The 27,090-nt window shown below is 33.5% G+C and overlaps 1 protein-coding gene across 3 annotated transcripts in view; it reads left to right on the top strand.

Moving 5' to 3' along the window:
• Window positions 1-3,441: 3,441 nt before the first annotated feature.
• Window positions 3,442-27,090, top strand: part of MSR1 (macrophage scavenger receptor 1) — a 63,113-nt gene continuing 39,464 nt past the window's right edge. For 2 of the 3 annotated variants that reach the window (XM_045535300.1, XM_045535302.1), the window contains exons 1-5: window positions 3,442-3,645; window positions 14,116-14,201; window positions 16,518-16,631; window positions 21,676-22,088; window positions 25,722-25,908. In XM_045535300.1, the coding sequence (XP_045391256.1) occupies window positions 14,120-14,201; window positions 16,518-16,631; window positions 21,676-22,088; window positions 25,722-25,908 (796 nt within the window). In that variant the 5' untranslated portion in view covers window positions 3,442-3,645; window positions 14,116-14,119. The remainder of the gene's footprint in view (window positions 3,646-14,115; window positions 14,202-16,517; window positions 16,632-21,675; window positions 22,089-25,721; window positions 25,909-27,090) is intronic. The other variant, XM_045535301.1, reaches the window with a different exon arrangement.

Genomic DNA, 27,090 nt, shown 5'->3' with positions numbered 1-27,090 from the left:
GGGAAAATGGACCCTGCCTTCCCAAAAGGCACCAACAATGAGGTATTCACCAAAATTTGAAAGGGTCTCTAATGGCATTTAGTCAAAAGACAACAGCCCACTTGAATCATCCTTATCATAGCCACAGATAATAGAGTGTTGGAAAAAATAATCAATTTAAGTCAGGTGTTAGCTAGAAGAAATAATAAATTCTGTTGTCAGCCCAGAGCTTTTCCAGACAGGACCTCAAAAGGGAGGTGAGTTGTCCCAGGGATGTGGCCTGAGGCTACTAGAAGCCATGTTAAAGTTTGGTGAAGTCTCTTAGAGTAGGGTTTGAATGGAGGGTGCCTGTCCATAGTTATCACAGTTCCTTACATGGCTCTTGGTTAGAATTTGCTAATGAGTGGTGCTCTCAAAAGATTAGGGGGTAAAAGAGAAAGGGACATCTATTCTCTGATTCCAGGCAGATCAGACAGCAAATGACAGATTTGAGCTTTGGAGGGACTCCTGGAGATCATCAGTAGTAGCTTCTGGAGGTACTAATATTATGGAGGAAAATGGAGATATATAAAATAAGCAATTATAATATGTTCATGAAGACTAAGTGACCCATGTGGCTTAGTGGAAAGAACATCATAGAACATACATTCTAGTACTATGATGCTCTGTTGCTGGCTGGGTGACCCCAGATGATTTATTGAAGAACCTTTAAATTGTCCCATTGCAAAATAAAGAGGTTTTACTGTGAGAATAAAAGACTATAGAGCATGTGAAATTGTTATAAAGTAAATGGTATCCACTTTGCAACAATTCATTTGGCTATAGTATAAGTCCTACCTCTTCTCTTTTTTGAGCTCTTATGCTGACATTCCATAATGATTTCATAAACTTGTGGGTAAGAATTTGCTTAAATGTATTTTGCTCAAGGCTTAAATTAACTGACACTTTCACAACTTTTAAACTTATTTAATCTGCATGGGTCTTTCACTATAATTCTGAAGCCATACTTCCCTAAACTCAATACAATGTGAGTTAAAATTTTTAAAATAGCATGTAAAAATGAGATCACATTCACTTTTTTATTGCATTTTTGTGTCTTTTTAGCAAGACATGATCACGAGGAAAGGGCAAGTTGTTAATGTTGCCTTTGGGAGATAGCTGAGCTTGCAAGGAAATTAGTCACTAGTATTTTGAGTACACTTTATTCTACTTCCCTGTCTAAGGACAGTGGGTCTTTTATGGTGTGGGATATACTTACTGGCCTTTTAGGATGAGGTTTTGTATTAATCTGGTTAGGAGTTGGGTTGTGTTTACCATTTGCTGTAGATACAGCTCCAAGGAGCTAAATTTTTCTCTAGTGTCTTTGTTTTTTTTGTCTCCTCTATTGTCTTTGGGTTTCCCTAGAAACATTGCTTAAGAAAGAACCTTTCAGCTGTAATCCGCTGGTATCATACTGGAGCCCTGCTGATGGAGGGATAAGGTGTGTTGAAAGGAAAGAGTTCTATAGTCTTACAATTAAATCTCAGCCTTTTAGTGGGCCCACGTCCCTGCATTGTGACCTTCACAAGTGTTTCTTGGCTTTTGTTTTGTTTTGTTTTTCTTTTTCCCTATTAAGTTGGACTGGAAGGCAAAAGGAGCAAGATGGCCTTTACCTTAGACATATATATCCCAGCAACAAAAATGAAGTCATCAGGATCTAATCACATTAACTGTTAGCAAGGTGATTATTCAGATGATCTAGAATGTGCCCATGTTTGTTGTTTGTTTTATATATAACATTTCTGAGAGAAAATTCATAGATCCCTGATAATACATACACTTACCTCAGATTGAGAAAATATAGATACATATTTAGCCAAATTTTGAAATCAGAATGAGTTTGCATAACATCTCTGATGACTCATAACTCTGTGATTTTGAGAAATTTACTTAATATTTCTAAGAAGTAATTGCTTAATCAGGAAAATGACCTGGGAAAGCTGCTGTGAAATAAATGAAATGACAACTGTAAAGCCCCAATCCCTTAGACTTTCCTTCTGTTCTTTCAATTAATCGTTGGCTTGAACTAAACATTTTCCGTGTGGTTCCTTGGTAAGGTGCTCTTACACAGAGTAAGGCCTAATAGGTAATGTCATATTGTACAATGCATTTTCATACATATAAAACCATACATGTATGGTATGTATATGATAAATATATATAGTATATATTAGATTAGATGAAGAATGTGGCAGTCACCAAGAAGGGAAGTGGTTAGCATAGTGGAAGTACAGATATACACAGAACAATATTATAGAGACATACTAGAAAGAGAGCTCACAATGACAAAAAGAAAATTCATTAGGATAGAATTTTGGAAAGTTAGTATCTTAGCTTGTTATTCCTAGAGTCTGACTTTTCTAATCACATAGTTTTGACAGGAGTATCCGAATTTAACAATATATGAAGGGATTCTTAAATGCCAGATTTTGTAAAAACCCCAAAAAGATCGTATTCTAAAATGACATGTAGATACAAGTAATTCTAAAGGAAATGGGGTGAGTTCTGTTCTTAGTCTCCAGTTCTTCTTCACTAAGAACTTGAGGACATTCAAAACCACTTAAACTACTGTAGCTAAGAAATGGCCAGTAGCCTTCATGTTGGTCCAGCCTGCATCAACTTGTAATTCTTTGTTTTAAAGCTGCGTAGTTAGAATGTGTGCGGCTTGCATTACTATTACTATCATAGTAGCCTTTTTAGTGGTTACCTTAAGAAGGGCTGTGAGATACGGTTACTTGGTTACCTTGTCTCTCTCAGACACAGTGCACCATTCTGCATTCTTTCTTCTAGGCCTATTGTCTTCTAAGAGATGGTGCATGTGGCAATTTTGGCCAGCTTTTGGTAGGAACTATGACCCTTTCTATTTACAGCACCAAAAAGCACCTATGGGATATAAACTAAACACCTTCTCCCAGAAGTATCAGTTGTTACATTAATGTTAGCTCATTAATGTAATGTTGAATTTTTTTTTTATGTGAGTCATTGTTCCTTTGACCCCATGCCTGAGACTCCTTCCCTCCACTACACTTTCTGGGGAGATAAACAACTTCTTAGGTGCCCAAAAGACAAATAATGCTAATATCAGTAGAGACCTGACGTGTGCATTATTAGATCATTACTTTTACTAACTAGACATTATATCCTTTCCTTGTGTGTTTTGTGTTTGAGGCTACAGATAAAGGTATAAGGGAAAATGATGAAGAAATACAAATCACTGAACATGGAGTTTTCCCCCAACATTATATAATACGAAAGAAGAGATAATGGGAATTAATGAATGTTAGACAAGGCATACATAAGTCCCAAAAAAGAAAAGATCAATCTGCCATAAATTCTGTGCCTTGTTTCAACAACCCTTGTTTCTTTTCCTTTTCACTTCTCCTTTTCTTTTTTAGTGGCCTAGATAGGAAGAGGAATGAATTATCCAACAGATTTAGATTTTGCAAGCCTCTGCGTTGATGAGCATGGTATTGAAACACATTGCTAAGAAAGGTTTTCAACACACAAATGTGTCATTTCCTTTCTTCATGTGGTAGACGCTGAAATACTATGAGATAAAGGTTTTAGGTTTCATTTGTAAAGGAGGGAAGTGGATATAAATCAGTGCTGCCTTCTTTAGGACCAAAGGTAAAAAAAAGGTTACTTTGAATGTTTTTGTTCCAAAATTGCTTCTAATGATTATATGTGTCTACTCTGTGTGTATGTGATATGTGAGATATATATATGTATATAATCAATAATTTCTAGTAGCATATTTTATTCAAACATCAATTATTTGGTTTGGTTGTTTTCAACTATAAAAATTAGGGATTTTGGCTAAGTTTTCCATGAGTGAAAAATGTTATGTATATGCATAAACACAGAAAATACATGAAATACTTTGTAGTTTAAACTAATAGGAAATTCTGTCATATAATTATGCATCTTTTGTTAAAAATATTGGCTTTATTCAAAGTATAATTTAACATATTTTGGTTATTTTGTTTTCGTTACTTTTCAGTAACATTTTTGGCTTTAACCTAATGCCTTTTATTATCTTTACTTGCTCATATAGTAAATATTGGCTGGGTAGCAACTATATGTGCTTCATTGAACTATGTGTGGGGAAGGAATACAAAGAATAAAATACATTTACTGTCTTCCGGAAGGTCATGATCGAAAGCATATACCTAAATAGGCATAATGTAATTTGAGCATCTTAAGTACCCTGAAAGTGCTGTAGATAACTACTATGGAAATACAAGAAAGGCCAAAATTACTACAATGGGAGAAATGATTATCCAAAAAAATCTTCATAGGAGATGCTAGAAGTGAGGTTGACCTTGAAGAATGGGTAGGATTTATATAGCATAGCATGGGGGCTTGGCATTCTCATTGGCCATGAGAAAATCATGATAAAAAAAAAGTCATAGAAATAAGATTATGAATATTTTATATAGAGATTAGGAATTTTATGCGCTAGTTAGGAGCCGATATTCTGGAAGGACACTGTCTGCCTGTGTTCAAATCCCTGCTGCCCTCCTCCCTTGCTATGTAACACTGACTAGGTGTTTAGATATTTTAAGTCTTGGTTTCCTAAGCTGTACAATGGAGAAAATACTACTGTATCCCTCATGGTCCTGCTGTGAGGGTAAAATAAGAAAAATGCATATTTTTTAAAAATTGGCATTTTAAAATAAAAAACATTTATTGATGGTTTTCTTGTGTATTGGGAATTTTACAAAAAATTATTTTTAATCCTCACAATACTTATTTGAATTTATATTGTAATCATATTTGAGATATAAAGAAACTGCACTTCAAAGAAGTTACAATATTTGCCCCTGATAATGGCATAGCTACTATTCAAATCCAGATTTCAAATTCAGCAATTGATCTCTTTCTTATCTGCTACCAAGGCTGAGTGTCAGTGATATCAGGCACAACATGGATGTCCCTGTTTCTTACAAGAATCCTTCTGACGGACAGATTCTTAAGCACAGAGCTACTGGTTTCACAAATCATGTTAATTTTCATTTTCTGTACATTTGCAACTGTTCTTACAAAAATCAGAGTGTTCATTTTCAAATATTGAAGAATATTACAAGGTTATTACCTACTCCAAATCTTAAAGATGAGATTGACTGTAAGAATATGATGACAAATTTAAGTAGGGGGCAGTCTTAGAAGAAAGAATATACATCAAATATGAACAGATGGATGGTAAATAATATATATTATGTATAAAGGGTTTATTCACACACACACATACACACACACACACACACACACACACACACACACAAAAGAAAGCCACCCTGGAGATTTATAAGCAATGAATATGAATAGACAATAACCCAAGAAGAAAAATAAATGGCAAAAAATTACATGGAAATACCTCTTCTACATTAATAATAAAAAAATGAAAATGAAAGCCACCTTGAGGTATCATTTAACTCTTATCAAAATCTAAAAAAATTCTAAAATAAACTTTATTACCCAATGGTGGTGAATTTGGTTCAAAATCGCCATATGCATATATGACTGGAGTATTTACAAATGTGTGTGATCTTTCAAAAAAGCACTAAGGCAGTAGATACCAAGAAGTTCCAAATAGCTTTCCTTTCACCTGGTAGTTCAATATATGGTGAATAATCCTAAAGAAATGTTTCAAAAGAGTAAAGCTAAATTATGAAAATATTTCTAACATCATTATTTATATTAGTGAATCATTGCCCTCCAAAAAAAGAGAGGAGAAATGAAAAAGAAAAAATTCTATTATAAGAAAATGGCTATATAAATAACAAACATATACTTGATGAATTATTATATAGCTCATCATTTTAAATTTTAAAAAATCATTTGAAGTAAAAAAAATACTGAGATGATTTTAAGGGAAATGTGTTAAGACCAAATGATAGGCACACAATTAAATCAATTATGCAACCTGGGTACCTATGTACAAAAACTCAAGTTTCATAGGAAAAATAAAGTATTTTTTCCCTATTTTAGAGTGATAGGATGACAGAGTTTTTTTCCCTAAATTACCTTTAATATTGTTACAATGTTTTTATAATAGAAACAAAAAGAGTATGGTTGCAAACAAGTCAACCTTAAAATAATCTTTTATCATTATTTTCTTATTGTAGCTTCTGTAAACTTTTCACCCACTATATAAAAAGCTGATATTACAGAAATGTGTTTCACTTCTCATGAGAACGTGCCTTTAATAGATTATACAAACACAAAAGATTTCACAATCCTTTAATAGTACATTGACATTTGGTAGGAAAAGTAACTTTGTATGAAGTTACTTTTTCTCCTAACTTTGAAACTGATATTTAAAGGCACACTTAAATGATGTAAATTGTTCACTGGCTGTTACCAAAGCCTGACCTGTGCAGATACACTAACATTGCTAAATAATTACGGTGATTATAACCAGAGTAAAGAGCTGAAAAAATTTGGAAATTCTAATAATAAATGCCTCTGAGGCAAAGTGGAGGAATTGAGGGTAATATTTTTTGTTTCACTTTGCTAGTTACAAACAGAGAGAAACATTTTAGTTTCCAATGTGTAACAGAATTTTTTAAATTCCCACGTTCATGAAATACAAACTTTTCTTGAGGCATAACCCAAGATATAAAATCCAGTCAGCTTGAAAAAATATTTTGCCTTTCCTTTATTTATGTAATTTTAAATACTGTATTATGTGTGTAATGAACAACTTCAGGAACTCTCTAGTCGCTGAACCAAAGAGGTAAAAACTCCATATCATGGATCTAACCAGTGTGAAAGAAGACAGACAATTGAAAAGATCAATAAGGAGAGTGGATTTTGTGTTAGAAGGTGATATGTTTTCAGGGGGAAAAAAATCAAGCCAGGAATGGGAACAGGAAGTCAAAGAGGCAGGTTGTCAGTTGAAATCTGATACTCAGGAAAGGTCTCCTTTCTTGAGCATGAGATTTTAGTGAGAAACTACGTGAGATGGGAAGTCACTTAGGGGTTTCAAACAGGGAAGTGACATGACCTCACTTACTTTTTAAGAGGATCCCTGTGGAAGCTGTGTGGAGAATGAAATGGAGGGGATAAGAGTGAAGTTGGCAGGGATAGGTAGGGAGCAATTAATATAATCAAGGTGAGAAAGGTGATGGGATTAGACAAGACAGTCCCAGGGAAGGTGATGGGAAGTTGTCACTTCTGCATAGGGTTTGAGAACAAACCAACAGGATCTCATAGGGGATTATATGTGGAAGATGAGAAAAGTTGGGGAAAAATGAAGACCCCCTGCCTTGGGCCATATTAGAAACCTAAGTAGAGATGTTGTCAGGCAGTTGCATGTATGGGCTTGAGTTGAGAGAAGAGGTCTGGGCGAGAAATAAAGATGCGAGAGTCATCAGCCTTTTAGGCTGATGTATTTAAAGCAATAAAACTAGTGAGATCACCAAAAGAGTGAATATAGAAAGAGAAAAATGAGGATGAGGGCTGAGCCCTGGCTCACTCCCGTGTTGAGAGGTTGGGGAGATGAGGAGGAATAGATAGGAACAAATAGAGCCCCCTCAATGTACTATCTCAGTGCAATCATCAGTACCTCTCTTCTCAACAGAAAAGCATGAACATGACCAGATTTCAGGTATACACTCAGGGTCTTTCATTTTTATACATTGACTACCTGTTTGTTGATCTCTCAAGAACACGCTTCTGATTCTACCACATAAGAAAAACAGCTCAAATTCTGTGTCCCAGGTTATGACTGTCCTTGCGTGTGTACAAATTCTTTTTTCTTTTCCATGACCACTTCTTGTTTTTCTCCCGCAGTGTTAACAGAGTTCTTCCTTGTTTTTTGTACTGGGTCTTCTTCTTTTGCTCGCCCAATAAATATGTTCGTTTTCAAGTTTATGTCCTTTGTCTTTTTTTTTTCCCCTGAAAAAATATTTTCCACTGTTTGATTTTTTTTTTTCTCCTACTCTTTGTGAAAGTGCTATGTTTTCATTCGTTCTTTTAATTGCCTCTTCTTTCTTAACATCCTTGGATTTACTCCTTAATTGCTTACCCCATTGGTACTACTGTAGATGCTTGGCTGGGGTAGGTAAAAATGAGCTGAAATCCAAAAATTGGGATAGACTGAAACAAATGGATTCAAGAAAGTCAGGATTTGTGCTGCCATTGGATATAGGTCTTATAGGTGAATGTAGTCTAGAATAAAGGCCTGGCTTCTGGTTTGTGTAACTGTGCCTTATTAGCATATACCTGACTATATTATGTATTCTCCTATGCAATAAGTAGATGATAATAACAAATTATTACAATAATAAATACCTGCTATAAATGGATGATCTAACAACATTGAAAATCCTGGAAAAAGAAAAATTAGGTTGATGTAGAAAATGCACCATTGGAGCTAGCTGTATTATTTAAAAAAAAAACCACAAACTAATTTTGTGTCTGAGATCTGAGTGGTATATATCAGTTTGGTCAGCCAACAGGTAGTTCAAGCCATGGAAGTAGATGGGATTCCCAGAGGAAGAATGAAGACTAAGAAAAAAGACAGTAACAACAGAAAATGCCAGCCATCATATGACAGCACTATGTATGATTAACCTAATATTTTTTGTTCCTGGAAAAAAATATATCAATATCTCATGCACTTCAGGATTAACTACCCCCTGCTGTACATTGCCCCAGAAAGCAAACAGAACTTCCCATGGTGTGCCTGTGTAGCTAGAGGGCAATATTTTTCATTCATCATTCGATTCAGTATATTTTAGTTGTCATCTGCCTTCCAGCCCCCTACACCTGTCAGCGAAGTCATATAGACCAGATATGGTCAGTTAGACTAAGCCACTTGTAGACATTTACTAGAGGGTTTTCTTTTTCAAAGTTTAGATACATCTGCCCAAAGAAACAAGGGTTTAAAATATAGTAATCTACAGACTATTTATTATCACCCCTATAAGCTAAATAAACACAGATCAAGGATTAGAGGGTTAAACAAAAACAAGACTGAGCCTCATCTCTATTTCAGGGTGAAAGGGAGAAAAGCAAAATGTTTAATAAACAATAGGTATTGTGTCACTGATAATATTAATCCAGGTTGCTACTGCTAAAGCAAAGAATAATTCTTTACTGATTTGTATAGATAAAGACTTCAGTATTGTATTTTGAATAGGTTGTGAAAGCCAGATCAGGTTTATCCATCAGAAAAATGAAAGAAGAAATTGATGAATATGATGCTACCAGCTATATGTCACTCCAGCCTCCTTTGCTGTGTCCTTTGCCCAGAGCTCCTGTTTCCATGATGGTGATCCAGTCTAAGTTTCTTGCCTTTTAACATGGTATTTTCCATCATGGAATAATCCTCTTACTCCAAATTTCTGCTCTTTTCTTTTTCTTTTTATTTTTTCTTTCTTTCTTTCTTTCTTTTTTTTTTTTTTTGAGATGGGTCTTGCTATGTTGCCCAGGCTGGTCTCCAACTCCTGGGGCTCAAGTGATCCTCCCACCTCAGCTTCCCAAGTAGCTGGGACTATAAGTGCACACCATTGTGCCCTCTGCTCAAAGCCCTGATAAAGTGTCATCTTCTTTGTGTTCCTGCCTTGACTACCCACTTTCCCAAAAGAGTTAATCACTCTCTTTTGTACTATGCCTGTAAATTTATATATATATATGTATATATACAGATGTCACACTCTCAGTTAATTATTTATAAAGCTGTCAGACTTATGTATTAGTGGATAAGATCTTTGGTGGTTTGGTGGTTGAGAATATTCCATACACATTGATCTTGACATCCTGGTAACTTGCACAGTGCTTGATATAATAACTCAATAAAATGACTTGATATAATGACCGAGCGAGTATGTGAATAAAAATAACATTTATAGTGCTTTATTGAGGCCAAGATTAGATCATTGGATTACCATTCTGGAATCGTCATTTTCTCTTCTCTATAAGATAATAAAATGCTTAAGTTTTGTTGTAAGAAGCATTCATGTAGACCTTAATAGAGACTTATAACATATATATTTAAAGGGCTAAAAACACAGGGAGTGATTTGAGAGATATTTCCTCAAACAATTTGAGAAATCTGCATTGTTGCTGAAGCTCATGAAGATATTTTTTTTTCCATGAAAACAAATGTTCATTAAAAGCATGTTGTCATTCAGATGGCTCAAGGCAAATAGCACACAGAGAGTGATAGTTTCTGTTTCTCCAACCACATTTCAGAACCATGTTGAACAGTGGACCTCAAAGAGGGCTGGGTGTTTGAAAATATATGGGGATGGGGTTTTGGATAGTGAGGTTTGCAGGAGGAGGAGTGATATGATAATTAAGAGACACTATTGACATTTAGAGGGTGACAACCTGGGTTGTTAAATGTTCAACACCACCAAGACATCCCAGATGAAAAAAGTATTGTCCTAATCAAAAGTCTAGTAATGTTTCCTTGACAACTGCAATGGGATGTAGCCAAAACTGGTTGCCAAGTGGGCCCAACAAAATGAAAACAAATGCAGATTAGAAACACGCTAGAGTGTTTCTATGTCTCAACAGCATAAACAGTCACCCAGGCCTAAGATTTGGTTCAGGTCCAAAGAAGCTATTAAAAGAATAAGAATGTAGAATGGCAAAGAAGAAATCTGAATTATGGATAAAACTTATTTTTCTAAGAATTTCTCTATCAGAATCAGCATACCTTTTGGACTATTCTCCAAACATTCATCTTACGTAAAAAACAAAAACAAAACTAATATAGGAGACTAATGTCTTACAAAAACCAAATGTGATTATTCATTCAACAAATATTTATTAAGTATATTCTGTGTTCTAGGTTGCTTTAGACTCTAGTGATATTATGTGAACAAAAACAGGCATGGTCCCTGCCCCCTCATAATTTAGTCTAGAGATATTTATCAGATTCAAAAGGTTTCACTTTTTTGCATAAACATTTCTACCCAGTAGAGAGAGTAATCTGAGATGTTGTCTTTGCATTTACATGAAAATGGAGTCATAATATCTCAAATATGAGGACCAAAGTCATAGTCAAACATATGGAGAAGGGACCATTAGGCCACCAGAAAGAAAAAGATTTCTAGTTCCAGTCATGCACTGCATAAAGATATTTCCCCTTAACAGCAGACTGCACATACAACAGTGATCCCATAATATTATAATGGAGCTGAAAAATTCCTACGGCCCAGTGACATTGTAGCTCTTGTAAGATCATAGTACATCGCATTACTCGTTTTTGGTAATGCTGGTATTATATAAACCTATTGCTCTGCTACTCATATGGCAGTCTAGAACATACAATTATGGACAGTACATAATACTTGATAATGATAATAAAGGACTATGTTATTGTTGTTATGTATTTACTATACTATATATTTTTTGTAGCATGTACTCCTTGTACTTATTAAAAAAAAGTTAACTATAAACCAGCCTCAGGCAAGTTTTTTAGGAGGTGTTCCTTAAGACAGTATTGTTATCACAGGGGGTGACAGCTCCATGTGTTTTATTGCCCCTGAAGACCTTCCAGTGGGAGAAGATGTGGAGTTAGCAGACAGTTTTATTGATGATCCTGACCCTGTGTTTGCTAAGGCTAATGTGTGTGTTTGCATCTTCATTTTTAACAAAAAAAAAGTTTATAAAACAAAAAATTAAAAATTTTATAGAATAAAGATACAAAAAGAGAAAATATTTTTGTATAGCTGTATAATTTGCTGTTTAACCTAAGTGTTATTATAAAAGTCAAAACTTTTTTAAAAGTTTACAAAGTAAAAAAGTTACAGTAAACTAAGGCTAATTTTTTGTTGAAGAAAGAAAACTAGGGGATGGGCAAATTCATACCTAAGAGATGCTGTCTGGGGAATGGACATACTTGTAGCTCTGACTTGGGTGGTACAAAGGTAATTTATGTAACCAAAGCATTTGTACCCTTGTAATACTCTGAAATAAAATATATACATATATATTTTTTAAAAGAGAAACAAAACTAGGTTTTTAAAATAAATTTAGTGTAGCCTAAGTGTACAGTGTTTATAACGTCTACAGTAGTGTACAGTGATGTCCTAGGCCTTGACGTTCACTCAACATTCACTCACTGACTCAGCCAGAGCAACTTCTAGCCCTGCAAGCTTCATGCCTGGGAAGTGCCCTATACAGATGTACCATTTTTTAATCTTTTATACCATACTTTTTACCATACCTTTTCTATGTTTAGATACGTTTAAATACACAAATACTTACCATTGTGTTGCGGTATATTCTGTACAGTAACATGCTGTATACGTTTGTAGCCTAGGAGCAATAGGCTATACCATACAGCCTAGGTATGCCGTAGGCGTCTAGATTTGCGTAAATGCACTCTATGATGTTTGCAAAATAATGAAATGATGCAGTTCTCAGAACATATCCCTGTCATTAAGTGACACATGACTGAACATACCGGGTCTATATGAACACATTCTCCATGGGCTCATCTTTTACAAACTGAATTTAAAGCTAAAAAGCTTTACTACATAGTCCCAATTACTTTACACTATAGTTTTAAGATGAATTTAGCCTAAGTTTTATTGTCATCTCAGTTCTTTGAATTATTTGCTTGTTTTTTCATTTATTTTGCTTGGTGAGTAAAACTGTTATACAAATCTAAAAATAGAGAAAATTAAAGGGGAAGAAATGGAAGGAGAGTCTAGATCTGAATGATCCAATTTGGCTTCTTACAATAGTCAATTTTCTCAGATAATGGTTTATTTTTTATGGTTTGCCTCTACCTGAGAAAACAGAAGATTTAGGTCCTGTACCTATCTCACTTCATTTCCTTCCTCCACAACGGTCAAATCCTTTAAAGAAAACAGTCTTTGGACAGATCGACATAAGATTCACGGAAGCCAATTCTCAGAAATGATGCATGTACAAAGATTGGCATTGCAAACTGCCAAAAAGACTCTCCTTAGTAATATTTTAAAAAACATATTGGCAAAAGTTCAGTCACATGCCATTGAGCCTTACATATCATTGCTTCTCCCCAAAGCAGAATGAACACGTTTGCATGAGAGTGATTGCTCTTCATTTCCTGGGCGGAACTTGAGTTTGGTGTCCTGGAGCTACCAGTGCACTCAGTTAAAACCCTGCTGTGCTAAATCCATAACTCAGCATTAGAGAAAATAAGAAATGATCAGAACATGCTGGCTTCATGCTAAATTTATCAATCAAATGGACTGAACTGTGTCCAGCAAAAAAAATCATGTCATTTCTTTTTATAGAAAATATTCTTAAGATATAGTCCTCAGACCAGATGCCTCATCTCTTGAGAACTTGTTGGAATTGCAAATTCTTGACCTCCATCTCAAATATCAGAAACTCTTGGGGTGAGGCCCATCCATCTCTTTTGATCAAGCCTTTCAAATGATTCTGATGCATGTTATAGAGACATAAGCAAAGATTAAGTCATATATTATAAATTGTGCTTAAAAAGGTACAAGGACATATTTGTGTTGCTGCCAGTGTATAATGAGAATGAGAAAAGCCCTGGAAAGAGAGAGACAATTGAAGAGAGAGAGAGAAGAAGAAGAAGAAAACTTTTCCTTCCTGATGTAGTGACTAGACTAGACATTTTTTATCTTTCCAAAGTGATAAACAGGTGTTTTGGCAAGGAAAAACTGGCTCATGAAGCTATGTTTAAAATATTCAATCCAAAACCATGAGAAAAGATCACAGGAAATATTTATTTCAAATGTGCAAAACTATTTGTTCTAGGGAAATTACTTTTTGTCTTTTCAGTGAAATAGTTATTTTCTGTCAGTTGCACAATATTTTCTTTTTTAGCTGTCTTCCCACATTCAAAAAAAAAAATACACATCTACAAACACAGATATACATTTGTACCTAGAAAGATCCATGAGTAGGTTCCACATAAATTTGTGTTTTGATATTAAAATTTAAAACCTATAGGTAAGTTTAGTATGTTGCTCTATATGGCAGATATGTAAGTTTAATTATACTTGTTTCTTTTTTCAAATTAACTTTCATTTATAAATTTCAATTTGAAACATTATTCCAAAGGGCCCTGGCCATTCCATATGGAATTAATATGTTTTTCCATGTGCTTGACAGAACTATGGATCAACAGGAAGACAACGACAGCTGCTCGGAATCTGTGAAATTTGATGCTCACTCAATGACAGCTTTGCTTCCTCTGAGTAAGTAGAAGGAGGACAGGGTGCCCATGGAGATTCTTCTTAGAGTTATTGGCAATATATGTATTATAGTCGTGAGACTTACCTTAAATGTGTATGGATGTTAAAATAAAACTTATCTGATAAATAGGTCTACTTCTCTCTTGAGACAGAATAGAAAATAAGCTTAAATTGCATGAAATTAACTAAGCCTACAGTATTGATTTGGTCCTCTGATTTCCCAGCCACAGGTCCTGGAGATAACTATGATCTTAGCCTATGAACTAATAATTGAAAATCATGGGCAGTAGGTGCCTCTGTTAGTTTTCTACGGATGTTGTAACACATTATCACAAGTTGGGTAGCTTAAAACAACAACAATGTATTCTCTAACAGTTCTGAAGTCTCACTGTCTGAAATCAAGGTGTCAGGAGGGACATGTGCCCTTTTCAGGGCTCTAGAAAAAAATCCTTTCATGTATCTTCCCAGCTTCTAGTGACTCCTGGTAATTCTTAATGTTTCTGGGCTTGTAGCTGCATCTCTGTAACCTCTGCCATCTTTTTCATATGGTCTTCTTCTCTTTGTAACTATGTGTTCTTTTCTCTTATAAGGATGCCAGTTACTGGATTAGGGTCACCCTCATCCAGTATAACCTCATTTTAACTTGATTACGTGTGCAAAGATCCTATTTCCAAATAAGGTCACCTTCACAGGTATCTGAGGTTAGAACTTCACCATATCTTGTTAGGGCACATAATTCAATCCATACCTGCTGGAACAGATGTTTGTGTAGGTTACAACAAGAGCTCAAATGAAACCATACTCAGCAGTATCCAAACAGGCTCATTTAAGGTGGCAGGACACAAATGCTTGTGATTCTGCTAAAACCTTGAAGTAGATATACACATCACCGAGGGGATGGGTGGAGAGAAAGGAGTCAGAAAGATATTTCAGTTAGAACAAACAGCGTACACAAAATTGAAGGGTCCTACATGAGTTCTTGCATAGGAAAACCTGGATATAGATCTCAACCCCAGGGCATGGTGGATCTCATGTACTCTGCAAAGGAGGGATGGGGCCATGTACCATCAGTGAGACCCACATAAAAGAGATAATAGTTAAAGCTGAAACAGAAATGGTAAGAGATTGAGGAAGGAGGACCAAGGCATTGGGAGCAAACAAAAGGCAACAGAAACATTTGAAAGCAATGAGAACATTTGAAATTTATTTAAAAGATAAAATACAAAAAATTCATTATTATAAATTAGAATGAGGGAGAAGATGAGTCATAGTTTTTTGACTTAGTCAACCTGATGATAGAATATCCTATCTTAGTTGTATTATAGGATGTTCTTTTTCTTTTTCCTTTCATCTTTTCTTTCCTTTTCTTTCTTTTCCTTTCCTTTTCTTTACATTTTAAACATTTTCTCTTCTTTTCCTTTTAATCAAGAACATTATTGGAAAATGGTGTAAATTTTGTTTTTAATTTAGGAGTTTGCAACCGGAAAGCAAAATTTACTTCTTTTTTATTGAGCAATGAAAGCAATGGCCATAGAAAAGAAATTTTTAATGGACTTTTAAGTTTTAAAGTTTGAGTCACCGAATCAGAGAAAGTCCTTCCTCATCTACTACATTTCCTGCCTGCATTGATATATCTCTACAACTAGCATCCCATTATATGAATCACTGTTCTATAGAAATGCATAAGACTAAAAGGTTATTGTTATTAGTGTTGTGAAACACCCAGAGGATGGGCTTCATTGATCCATTTTAAAATTTAGTGAAAATGTGAATCAATTTTTGGTATGTTTTTTTCACACCGTGTTCAAATCATAAGAGATATCCAAATGCAAAATTACTGAGATGGACTTGGAAAAGAACAATATTTTTGCATAATAGTTATTGAAAATAAATATTTCTTACCTGATTTAAAAATATGAACATTATACAATTACCTGAGAAATTTTACTTTCACTCATAATATATTCTCATGTAAAATACATAGAAAAATAAAATTTATATTTGCATATGTCAGTATCAATATTAAAATTACCAATTGACCCCCCAAAATGAGACAAGCACAATTTTGTAGAGGATAGTACCTTTCTCATGGATGTTTAGTGAATGGATAAGTAAATCAAATGTCCGTAGTCAGACCCGTATTGGCTTTTCCTGTAACTTTCCCTTTGCTTCCTACTGGATAAATGAGAACCTATATATTTTTTTTGTCCCCTTTTTATTCTAATAGGTTTGGTAGTAACAGTATAATTAGAGATTACAAAAAAATTTAAATAAGAAGAGTAAGTTTTCTAATAGTAGGCCGGGCTTTTGCTTTTTTAGATCCTAAAAATGGCCCTACCCTTCAAGAGAAATTGAAGTCCTTCAAAGCTGCACTGATTGTCCTTTATCTCCTTGTGTTTGCAGTTCTCATACCTATCATTGGAATAGTGGCAGGTAAAGTATTCTAGCGTTTTGAAACTTAGCAATTCACCCCATGAATTATTTATTGCAAAAGTGAAAAAAAAGCATGGAATCTTTTATATATGGTAGATTAATAAAGAAAACTTTCTATTACAAAGTGTAATATAAATTTATTAAATTAAAAAATAGATTCTGCAAAGTTGATTAGAAACTAATAGAGTTTTTTAAATTAGAAAAACAGACATATAATGCAAAGAAGAATAAGATAAACTTCCTCTGCTAAGAGACAGTCTAAGGGAATATTCCAAGGGAGGGCCAAAATCCGACTAAGAAAGGAATGGTAATAAAGACAACAACAATTATAAGAGTACCTGTCATTTTTGAGCATTTACAATGTTCAGGCACCAGACTATAAGATTTCAATAATTATCTTAATACACCCTTACGATTACTCTCTGAACAAACACTATAATTATCCTCATTGTCCACACAAGAAATTGGAGACTGCCCAGTAATGGAGCTGGAGTTCCCATCTGTGACTTCTAAATCCTAACCTCTGTGGTTCACTGTCTCCCAAAGTAATTGAGTTTTTATACAAAAAATATGGTTGGCCAATAAAAACAAGCAAACAAACAAAACAAAGTCACCACAGAAAAAGATTTTCCACAGGTAAAAATTAACTCCTATTTTGGCCATTAAAAACAAACAGAAATAAAATTCTAACCATACAACCAAATCAACCAACCAAACTATAGCCATCTAAGTAAAAGCTGATGTGTCTGGTGTTAATCAACTTCCTGATGACCAAAGTTTTCTGTATGTTGTTTATGTATATGCTTATCTGTAGTTTGTAGTTTGAAATGCATAACTGAAAGATGCTTCATTATTGGTTATAAGCTAGTTAGAATTTAGGTAAATTTCATCACTTTTGTACAAACCACAGCCTGCAGAGGCAACCCCAGGGAGTGTAGTTTCTCACAGGCCCATGTAGTAATAGAATACAGACGGAAGTCTAAAAAGAATTCAAAATTCTAATCAGGTTCAAAATCTCTAGGCTATTAGAAAACAGTAAGTCAACGCATTTGTTCTAGAATTGACAATGGTTGATCTGAACTAATTTGTTTACTAAAATCACAATAGGTACCTACGAAGATTGACAAGAAGCTAAAAACGTTCCCATCTTACAAGTTCACATTCTATTCAATAGAATTTGGAAACAGACCTTACCATATCTATCATGCCTTCATAATAAACAATTGACACCATGTACACCTTTAAGTTGAAGATCAGAATATTTTCAATAAGAAAGGAAAACACAAAATATATACCTCCACTTGACATAAAAAATTATAAATGTAGGCAAAATATAGCCCTAAAATGGTAGAATGTGAATTGATGGGTGAAGTAAACTGCTGTGCATTAAAATCCTATTTAACTATGAAGGGTGTTAGCTATTGAGAGATATTTTCTTAATTATAAAGTTTACTCTATATGCTACCTTTTCTTAAAGAAGCTGCTGAAACACTGAGTGTAACAACATAATATTGTGTCAGAACAATAGGATACAATCTAGGGTTCATGTATATAAATTGTTACTAAAATACTAACAATTATTTAGCTAACAACAATGTAAATTTGGAGTAGGAAATAAATACTACCAACATAAAATAGTAAATATGATCCATGGAATCAAGTATAACCCTCTCCTATGTGTTGACAGGCCATGAAAATTTGTCTCCTTTTATATGTGAAATAGAAAAGTCACAAAATGACATCTCTTCAATAAAAACAAATGAACTTTTAAATAGAAACTCTGGTATTCTTTACTTGGATATAGGATAAAGAGTTAAACATTTTTAAAGAAAAATTAGTTTTCATTTAGAGTTTGATGAAACTAGCAATTGTGTTTTTAAATCTATTAGCAAAATGTAGATTTTACTGTCAGCTGATGTTTAACTTGTCAAATTAAAAATTGTTGATCACATGACTTTGGTCAAATCAGGTCTTTTCTTTACATAGTGTGAAAAAAATTTGCTTTACTCATACAAAATAAAATTTGTTTCTAATGAAGGTAAAATTACATTGTTGAGTAATTACAGCCTTATGCCTAGTAAAATAAAGCATAGAACACTACTGTGTTCATGGAAACATCCAATGCCAGAAAAATTTTTATGTCACACAATGTTAACTCCCCCTAGTTAATCAATATTGGGTGTATAGGTGCTTGAATCACAGATATTGAATCCAAAATATTAATAATAAAAAAAACTGGAAATTTACCAAAAATGGAATATTAACAATAACAAAAACCAGAAACTTACCAAAAACAGAAACTTCCAATGTACCAGGAAATGGTCTAAGCATTTCACATAGAGTTCATTTAATTATTTAAACACTGCCTATTAGCATCCCATTTATACAGTCGGTAAAACAGAAGAGTAGCTTGTTCAATGTCACTGCTTATTAAGGATAGAGCCAGAATTCTAACCCAGACATTTCTATTCCAGAAGCTGGATTCTTAACTGCTACCTCAAAAGAAATAATAATCAAGAAAGAAAAATTTTTAAGGCACAATTTTGAAATAATTTGTAAAATTGTTCATTTGGGTTTCTGACTGCTAAGGTCAAAATCCATTCCCAATCATTTTTTCATTCCTGGAGTTACTCAAACAATGCTTTAAACGTAGTAAATGCTTAATAAATAAATCATAGAATTGATGAATGCATGAATGAGGCTATTAACCCAAAACTTGCTCCCCACACTGAATTTAATAAATGTGATGAGATGTTACCAAGAAATATGCTCTTTCTGTGGACTTCTGAATGCACTGTGGAGGGATTCAATTAAAATTTGCTTCTATTGGATGCTAACCTATCTTAAGAAAATCAATTTTTGATCTTACACTTAGAGTAGTAACTATGAAATGCTATAACTTGTCTCATTTAATGTACTTATTTAATGTACATGATTAAAGTACAACAAACCAAATTGAAACAAAAAAAGAAATATGCTTTTATGTCTAATTTATTGATAAATTAAGAAGTATAAAATAACATACATTCAATGCAATCTCTGTTGTAGACCACATCAAAATCTTGTAACACATTTTATTATTTCAATAAGCAAACATTACAGGAATGCAACCAGGAAAAATGACAATATCATACGCTTTTTAAAATTGGGATTTAATTGCATATATTATATAATATTTATTCTCAATATAATAATAACTGCAATAGTAAGCATCATCTATTAAGTAAAAGTAGTGAATAGATTCTACAGCTAAGATAACATCTTTCATGTATAAGGCACTTTAGAGTTAATAGTTTTCATATGTGCCTATTTGTATGCTATGTGATTTCTATATCCACATCATGCTCAGCATCACTGTTGAGGTAATTATTACTTTTACAAATGGAGAAAACCTAAGCAAAGAGAGAGAGATAAGTAACTTGCACAGAGTAAAACTGAGGAGTGGAACTAGAGTCTAGAATCAGGCAGCTTGGTCACGTGTGAATGGAGGAGACACCCTGAGTAGGTACCCTGAGGGGTAAAACTAAATGGTTTTCATGTGTTATCTCATTTAATCCTCAAAACTTTATAAAGCTGGTACCATTACCATATCACTTTTATTAAGAAAACTAAAAAATTCAGGTATAGCTGTATATATAGACATATTTTTTAACCATATGAAGTTACTCTTTTTATTGCTCTATAATTATCAAGTATGAAAACCTTATGCATTTTGATAAAGGTATAATATATTCAGATATATAGAGATATGGCAAAACAATAATCTTAACCATTACTGAAGAGTGATAAAATCATGCTTAACATTTTCTTCATTGTGTATTAGTATGTATTATTTTTATCTGAAAAGTTAATGTTTATGTTTTTTATTTTTTGAAACTATAAAACATATTCCTCTCGATTGTTTCAGGAGGATAATTGGCTTATTGAGAGAACATATGCTCATTTGGAAATATGTACCAGTAGCTCAGTATGTTCCCAGAATACCATTTAATAGAATTTTTTCTTCAGGAAAAAATTAATCACAAGATTATTCATCAAAACATTGAATGTGTTACTGAAAACAGAAGTAAACTAAGCATAGGGGCTTTGTTAAATAAATCTGGTAGACCAATATTTAGAACACAATGTAGTTATCAGATTATTTTTGTATAATAATATTAAATCATATGAAAAAGTATGATGTAGCATAAGATTAAAAGGTAATTTTCAGATTGTGTATAAAATAAAACTTTTAAAATAATTATATGATAGCAGAAACATCATCAGATTTGAGAAACATACACTAAAATGTTAGAGTTTAACCCAGGATGGTGAGATTCATGATATATTATTTTTTCTTATTATCTACATTTTCTAAATTTTCAGCTATAAATATATATTTTATAATAGGTAACAAGGAGTCTTATAAAAGCAATATACTTTTAAAGTGAAAAGTATTTATTTGCCCAATTGCCTGATCTCACAACTGCGAATTATGCTTGTATGAAATAAATGACAATTGTATGAATTGTATGACAACTCTCTGGTAGCTTAAGTGAAAGGATGAAGAAGATAAACTAATAATTCATCCGTAGTGTGGATGACACCACTATCTTACTACATATTATTTTTGTCATCATCGTTATAACTAACATATTCAACATGCATACTTCAGAAACTGGATTAAGCATTAGCTCATTTTATTCTAACAACAATCCTGTGGAGTAAGATACAATGCCTTTCATAATCTATAGAATTTTCCCTAACTGGCAAAGCCAAATTCAATGGCCAAAGAGATTCAAATAAGCAGAAATTCAGAAACCATGATGTAATCCTGGTATAAATTTTACTGTAAAGCAGGAAAGGGATTCTGTATGCTTCTCAGCAATACACTCAGTGAGGGTTACACATTGTATATTTAAAATAAATACTTGATTTAGCCTAGCATTCAAAGTGTTGGAATGGAATGGAACGAAATGAATGGAATGGAATGATATGGAATGGAATGGTGTACGCATTTGAGGACACAAGCCATGACTTGGTTTATTTTTACTTAAATATACAGCTCAACTCCTGAAGTGGGAAGTGAAAAATTGCACAGTTGGTTCAGTTTATGAAAATGGTATATCTCAAAGTCTCACGGAAAAAGGAAATGGCAGTGAAGAAGCAACGAGATTTCAAGAAGTTGTTATGGAACACATGAGCAACATGGAGAAGAGAATCCAGCATATTTCAGATACAGAAGCCAATCTCATAGATTCAGAGCGTTTCCAAAATTTCAGTGTGACAACTGATCAAAGATTTAGTGACGTTCTTCTCCAGCTAAGTACCTTGGTTTCCTCAGTCCAGGAACATGGGAATGCAATAGATGAAATCTCCAAGTCCTTAATAAGTCTGAATACCACATTGCTTGATTTGCAGCTCAATATAGAAACGTTGAATGGGAAAATCCAAGAGAATACGATTAAACAACAAAAGGTAAGAGTTTTTGCATTGGAAGGTCACGTGCTGGAATTGAATACATCCAGATCCTGCCTCCTCAGGCAGTCAAGGAAAGCGAAAATTGCAAACTCTATTTCAACATCATCCTGTTTATCCTGATTTCTCTGGCAATCTTACCAACAGATTTCAAATGGATTTACTTAGTGCCTTCTCCAGACTCCCAGAAAAATGGGAAATTTTTTCCCAGTGGATGTAGACACTCTAAAGGTATTTTTATTTTATAAATCCTGTTGAGGTGTCTTATTAGACTGTCTAAACCAATTATAATTTTTAGATTATCTTAACAGATCTGGAGAGGTAGGCACTCTGTATTTGTGAATTTTACAACAGGTTCAATATTTCTTCACCATCAAAAACATGGAAACCTTACATATATGGATATTCTACAAAATATAAATTTTATACATGGGTATTCTACAAAATATAAATTTTAAAATAATTTATTTTGCCGCTTCCAAGAGGTATACATAAGGTGTTATGTATATAAATAACTATTATATAAAGAATTTTGAACAGTGTACACATATTACCATCATGGTATCATCATAGAATAATAAAGTACACTCATTATCATCATACAATCAAATCCACATTAAGTTTTCTACTTCTGTGTAAGCACATAAGTGAAGAATTAAAACCAAACTGGAAACCATCTGGAAGGTGGTGGGAATTTTGAACTTGTTTGAAGAGATACTTAATGGAAAGAATCAAAATCTGGTGATCAGTGAGCTGTTTGAGTTTGAATAGATTGCGCTTACGTTTTGAAGGGAATTCCAGCATTAGAAAAGGAGATATAAGGGGATGGTGGAATTTTCAAAGCTATTTATTTTTCTTTAAGACAATAATCACTTGCAGCAATTTAGAAACTATTTAATAGGTCAGTGCCAGGGTATATACGGGTGTTTGTGTGTGTGCATACATGTGCACACTGAAAAACAACATTGTGACTCTCATCCCCATTGCTTGAACAAGTGTATTAATCTTTGCATCTTTAGCCCAATGCAGAAACTAGTCAATTAATTGAATGCCTGAATTTGTAAGTGCTACTTGAGGAAAAGGCTTATAAGTAATACTAGCACAATACTTATAAAAAACATGCCAGACATTAATTTGAACCAAAAAGAAGAATATTGGCACTAAATGGGAGATGGGGGTGGAATTTACTATCTCCATTGTTCATAGAAGAACTGTATGACTGCAAACTTACACAGCAATTTCCAAGAGGGCCACTAGTGGTAGTGCGTGGTGGATGTGCATGAATCCTCTATAGGATTTTTTAAAATCAAATGCACTTTCCCTCCTCCTAGTGAAAATAATTCCAAGTGAAATTTGACAAATGTGAGTGTGGTTTTCAAAGAAGGAAACAATAAGTCATCCTCAGCTTTAGGTATAAAAAACACGGGTGATTCCTGGTTTCTAGGTAGCAAAATCACTTTCTAGCCATCTAAATTCTGCTCTGTGGCTATCTGGACGTAGCTGATAATTGCAGCAATTTGTCGCCATCTAAATTAAGTCCAGTACATTTATCATAGTGCTATGTCCTATAAATTATCCATGCTCACTATTCCACCTTTATTGTAATTGTATGGAAAATGCTAAATGGTCGGGGAAGGAGGAGGTGGAGTGTAGAGATACTCTAATCTAGAACAAGGTTTTGGATGAGGGAAGGCACAAAGCAGTGGAAACTGATAAGCTTTTCTGCTTAAGTATAGTATCATTGAAGGGGCAAACCTGGATACACGTTCATTTCTTTTCAAAGCTCTTACAGCTTAACTGTCTTAATCCTCTCATCTCAACTAGTCTAGTTCAGTCCAGTCCCAAAGAGTGTAATTTTCTCTTCACATCTCCATCAAGGAGTAATATACCACCAGCTTATTTCCATGTGCAAATGGGAAATGAGAATCTATCACAGAAATACCTAGAAGTATAAACCATACCGTGAAGACAGAGGATGGGATTAAAGTAGAACAGAGAGACAAAATCATTACCAGAATAGATGAGAAGGTTTCATGCATCAAAAAGAGGAAACCCAACACCCAAAGAGAAAAACCAAGCAAAGGACTCAAAAAGAAAAGAAACAAAAATACTAATTGTTAGAAACTTGATGACTGGATACTTTAACATCATTATATTGAAAAAACAAGTTAAGTAACAATGATTTATTACATCAACTCTTAGTCTGCAAACTTAAATATATTAATGGTACCCAGTATTTGGGTGTAAAAAGTAGACACTAATACACAGTACATAAGGGAAAAAAATATTAGCATGTATTTGGAAAGCAGTGTGGCAAGGTTGAACAAAAATTTTAATATTTAATCCCTATGGCCAAATCCACTTCCAGGAAGCTGTCCTATAGAAGCACTTGTACAATATATAAATATATATAAAATGGTGTTCATTGCTGCATTGTTTAAAGTTGTAAAAAAGTACATATCTCAAAACTCTATCAATAGGATTTAAATAAATTATGAAAAATTCATACAATTCAATTCCACTAAATTATTGGAAATAAATCATTCTCTAAGTAATTTAGTAGGTAAATATCCTTAGTATATCATTGAGTAAATATACAAGCATATTCCAGAACACAGTATGATCTTTCTTGTTCACACTCTATATGTATATATGCATACATATGTATAAACACACACAAAATATGTTCATATTTGAAAACAAAAAACACTAAGCCTCAAATACAGAGGCAATAAAAATTGAAAATAAGGTAGTATTAGTATGCTAGTTTGAGGTTTCATTGAATATGAAAATCTACCTTTAATGTTCATTACCGGCCAGGCACAGTGGCTCACGCCTATAATCCTAGCACTCTGGGAGGCTGAGGCGGAAGGATCACTCAAGGTCAGGAGTTCAAGACAAGCCTGAGCAAGAGCAAGATCCTGTCTCTACTAAAAAAATAGAAAGAAATTAACTGGACAACTAAAAATATATAGAAAACATTAGCCGGGCATGGTGGCGCATGCCTATAATCCCAGCTACTCAGAAGGCTGAGGCAGGAGGATCGCTTGAGCCCAGGAGTATGAGGTTGCTGTGAGCTAGGCTGACGCCACAGCACTCTAGCTTGGGCAACAGAGTAAGACTCTGTCTCAAAAAAAAAGAAGAAGAAGAAAAAAAAATGTTCATTACCACTGACAATTATAACATTAAACTTTAGTTATTGCTATAAAACAATTTTGTTTATAAACCTATTGGATTCACAAAATTGAAATATGTTGTCACTCTATAGTATAAGGAAATTTCACTTCAGATAAATTAAAAATCTGAATTTTAATTAAAAATTGGTTTTAATTTTATTTTATTTCTAGCATCTGGCATCTACATATTTAGGAATAGAAGCATATCTTATATTTATTTAACTGATTTTGGTGAGGGGCTCAGGGTATAAAAATTTAGCAATTCAGTCAAAAAAGGAAATATTTCACAACAAAAGAATTACCATTTTAAAACTGTTTTCTAATTTCCATATTCTTGTTCCATAAAACTCCTGTAATGTATGTTTTTAAAAACTTGAACTTCCAAGACCTCTTGAACTTACATATTTGATAATTACATATATAACAAAAGTTGTGGATACTCACTTATGTTTTACAGGAAATCAGAACATTAGAGGAGCGTGTGTACAATGCATCAGCAGAAATGATGTCTATGAAAGAAGAACAAGTGCATTTGGAACAGGAAATAAAAGGAGAAGTGAAAATATTGAATAACATCACCAATGATCTCAGACTGAAAGATTGGGAACATTCTCAGACATTAAGAAATATTAGTTTACTTCAAGGTAAAATGTCTTGTCATTCCTCCAGAAAATGATATATGTTAAGATGTACTGATAAAAGCAAGATTTGGTATTTGAAATTCTATGGTTTAAAATAAGTAGTTTTTGAGCATACATTTATTACAGATAACCAGAGGAAGGAACATTAAAATCAGATCAAGACAGGGTAAGATAACCAATAGGCTGATATCCTTTAAATAGAAAGGGAGGGACAAATAAAATATCTCTTAAGGCCTAATGAGTTTCTCATTGCTAAAAATATTTCATACGTACTGAAGACGAATATAAGTTTTCTGTAAGTACAAAGTTCTCTACTTGTCCATAAATCAAGCTTGTTAGTACTGTTTTTCAAAGCTTCCGGAGTCTTTCTTACTTCTTACTAAACTGTATTATTAATTTAAAAGGCCTTTTGAAGTCTCTGTAATAATGATAGATTTGTCAATTTTTTCTTCAGTTCCTGTTAACAAAACAAGGTGAATTGAATCTTATTTTGTAATTAAAATATATAAAACATACATATTTTTATACTAGTTTTATTTTTACATTGTAGATATTTTTCTATATTTTGCTTTCAACCATTTGCCTTTTGATATCCATTGTTTTACATTTGTCTCTTGTAATGAACACTTACCTATTTTTCTAAGACAATCTGACAATCTCTTTTCACTGTATTTATTTTCACCATATTATTATGTGCTCTGTTTTCCCCCAGCTTGTTTGTTTCTTTTGCTTTCCTTTCTTGACACTTTTGGATTGATCAAGATTTTTCTCTTATTAAATTCTCTCCACCAGAGTTACCAAAAAGATTTTGGAAAATTTATAGTATATTTCTATTTTATTGATTGTTGCCGTTAAAATTTATCTGTAAGTCTAAAGTTGATCAGTATCTTAAACTTCATCCTGAAATAAACAAGGAACTTCAGTTATTCTAACTGATCACCCTCTCCCCTAGCTTCCTGCTGTATTTTAGAGTAGTTCATTTCTATTTTATCCATTTTTGCCAAGAATTTAGTCAATATTATTTTTATTATTTTATACAGACATATTTACTTTGATTTGCCAATGAATTTACCAATTGTTCTCCCTTCTAAATTCATCCAAGTCATTCCTTCTGGGATTATTGTTTTTATGACTGAAGTATATCTTTTGCAAGTTCATTCTGTGAAAGTCCATTGGTGGTGAGAC

Source organism: Lemur catta, chromosome 22 (assembly GCF_020740605.2).
Source record: "Lemur catta isolate mLemCat1 chromosome 22, mLemCat1.pri, whole genome shotgun sequence".
In the NCBI taxonomy this organism is placed as follows: domain Eukaryota; kingdom Metazoa; phylum Chordata; class Mammalia; order Primates; family Lemuridae; genus Lemur; species Lemur catta.
This window is presented reverse-complemented; position numbering and strand designations above follow the sequence as displayed.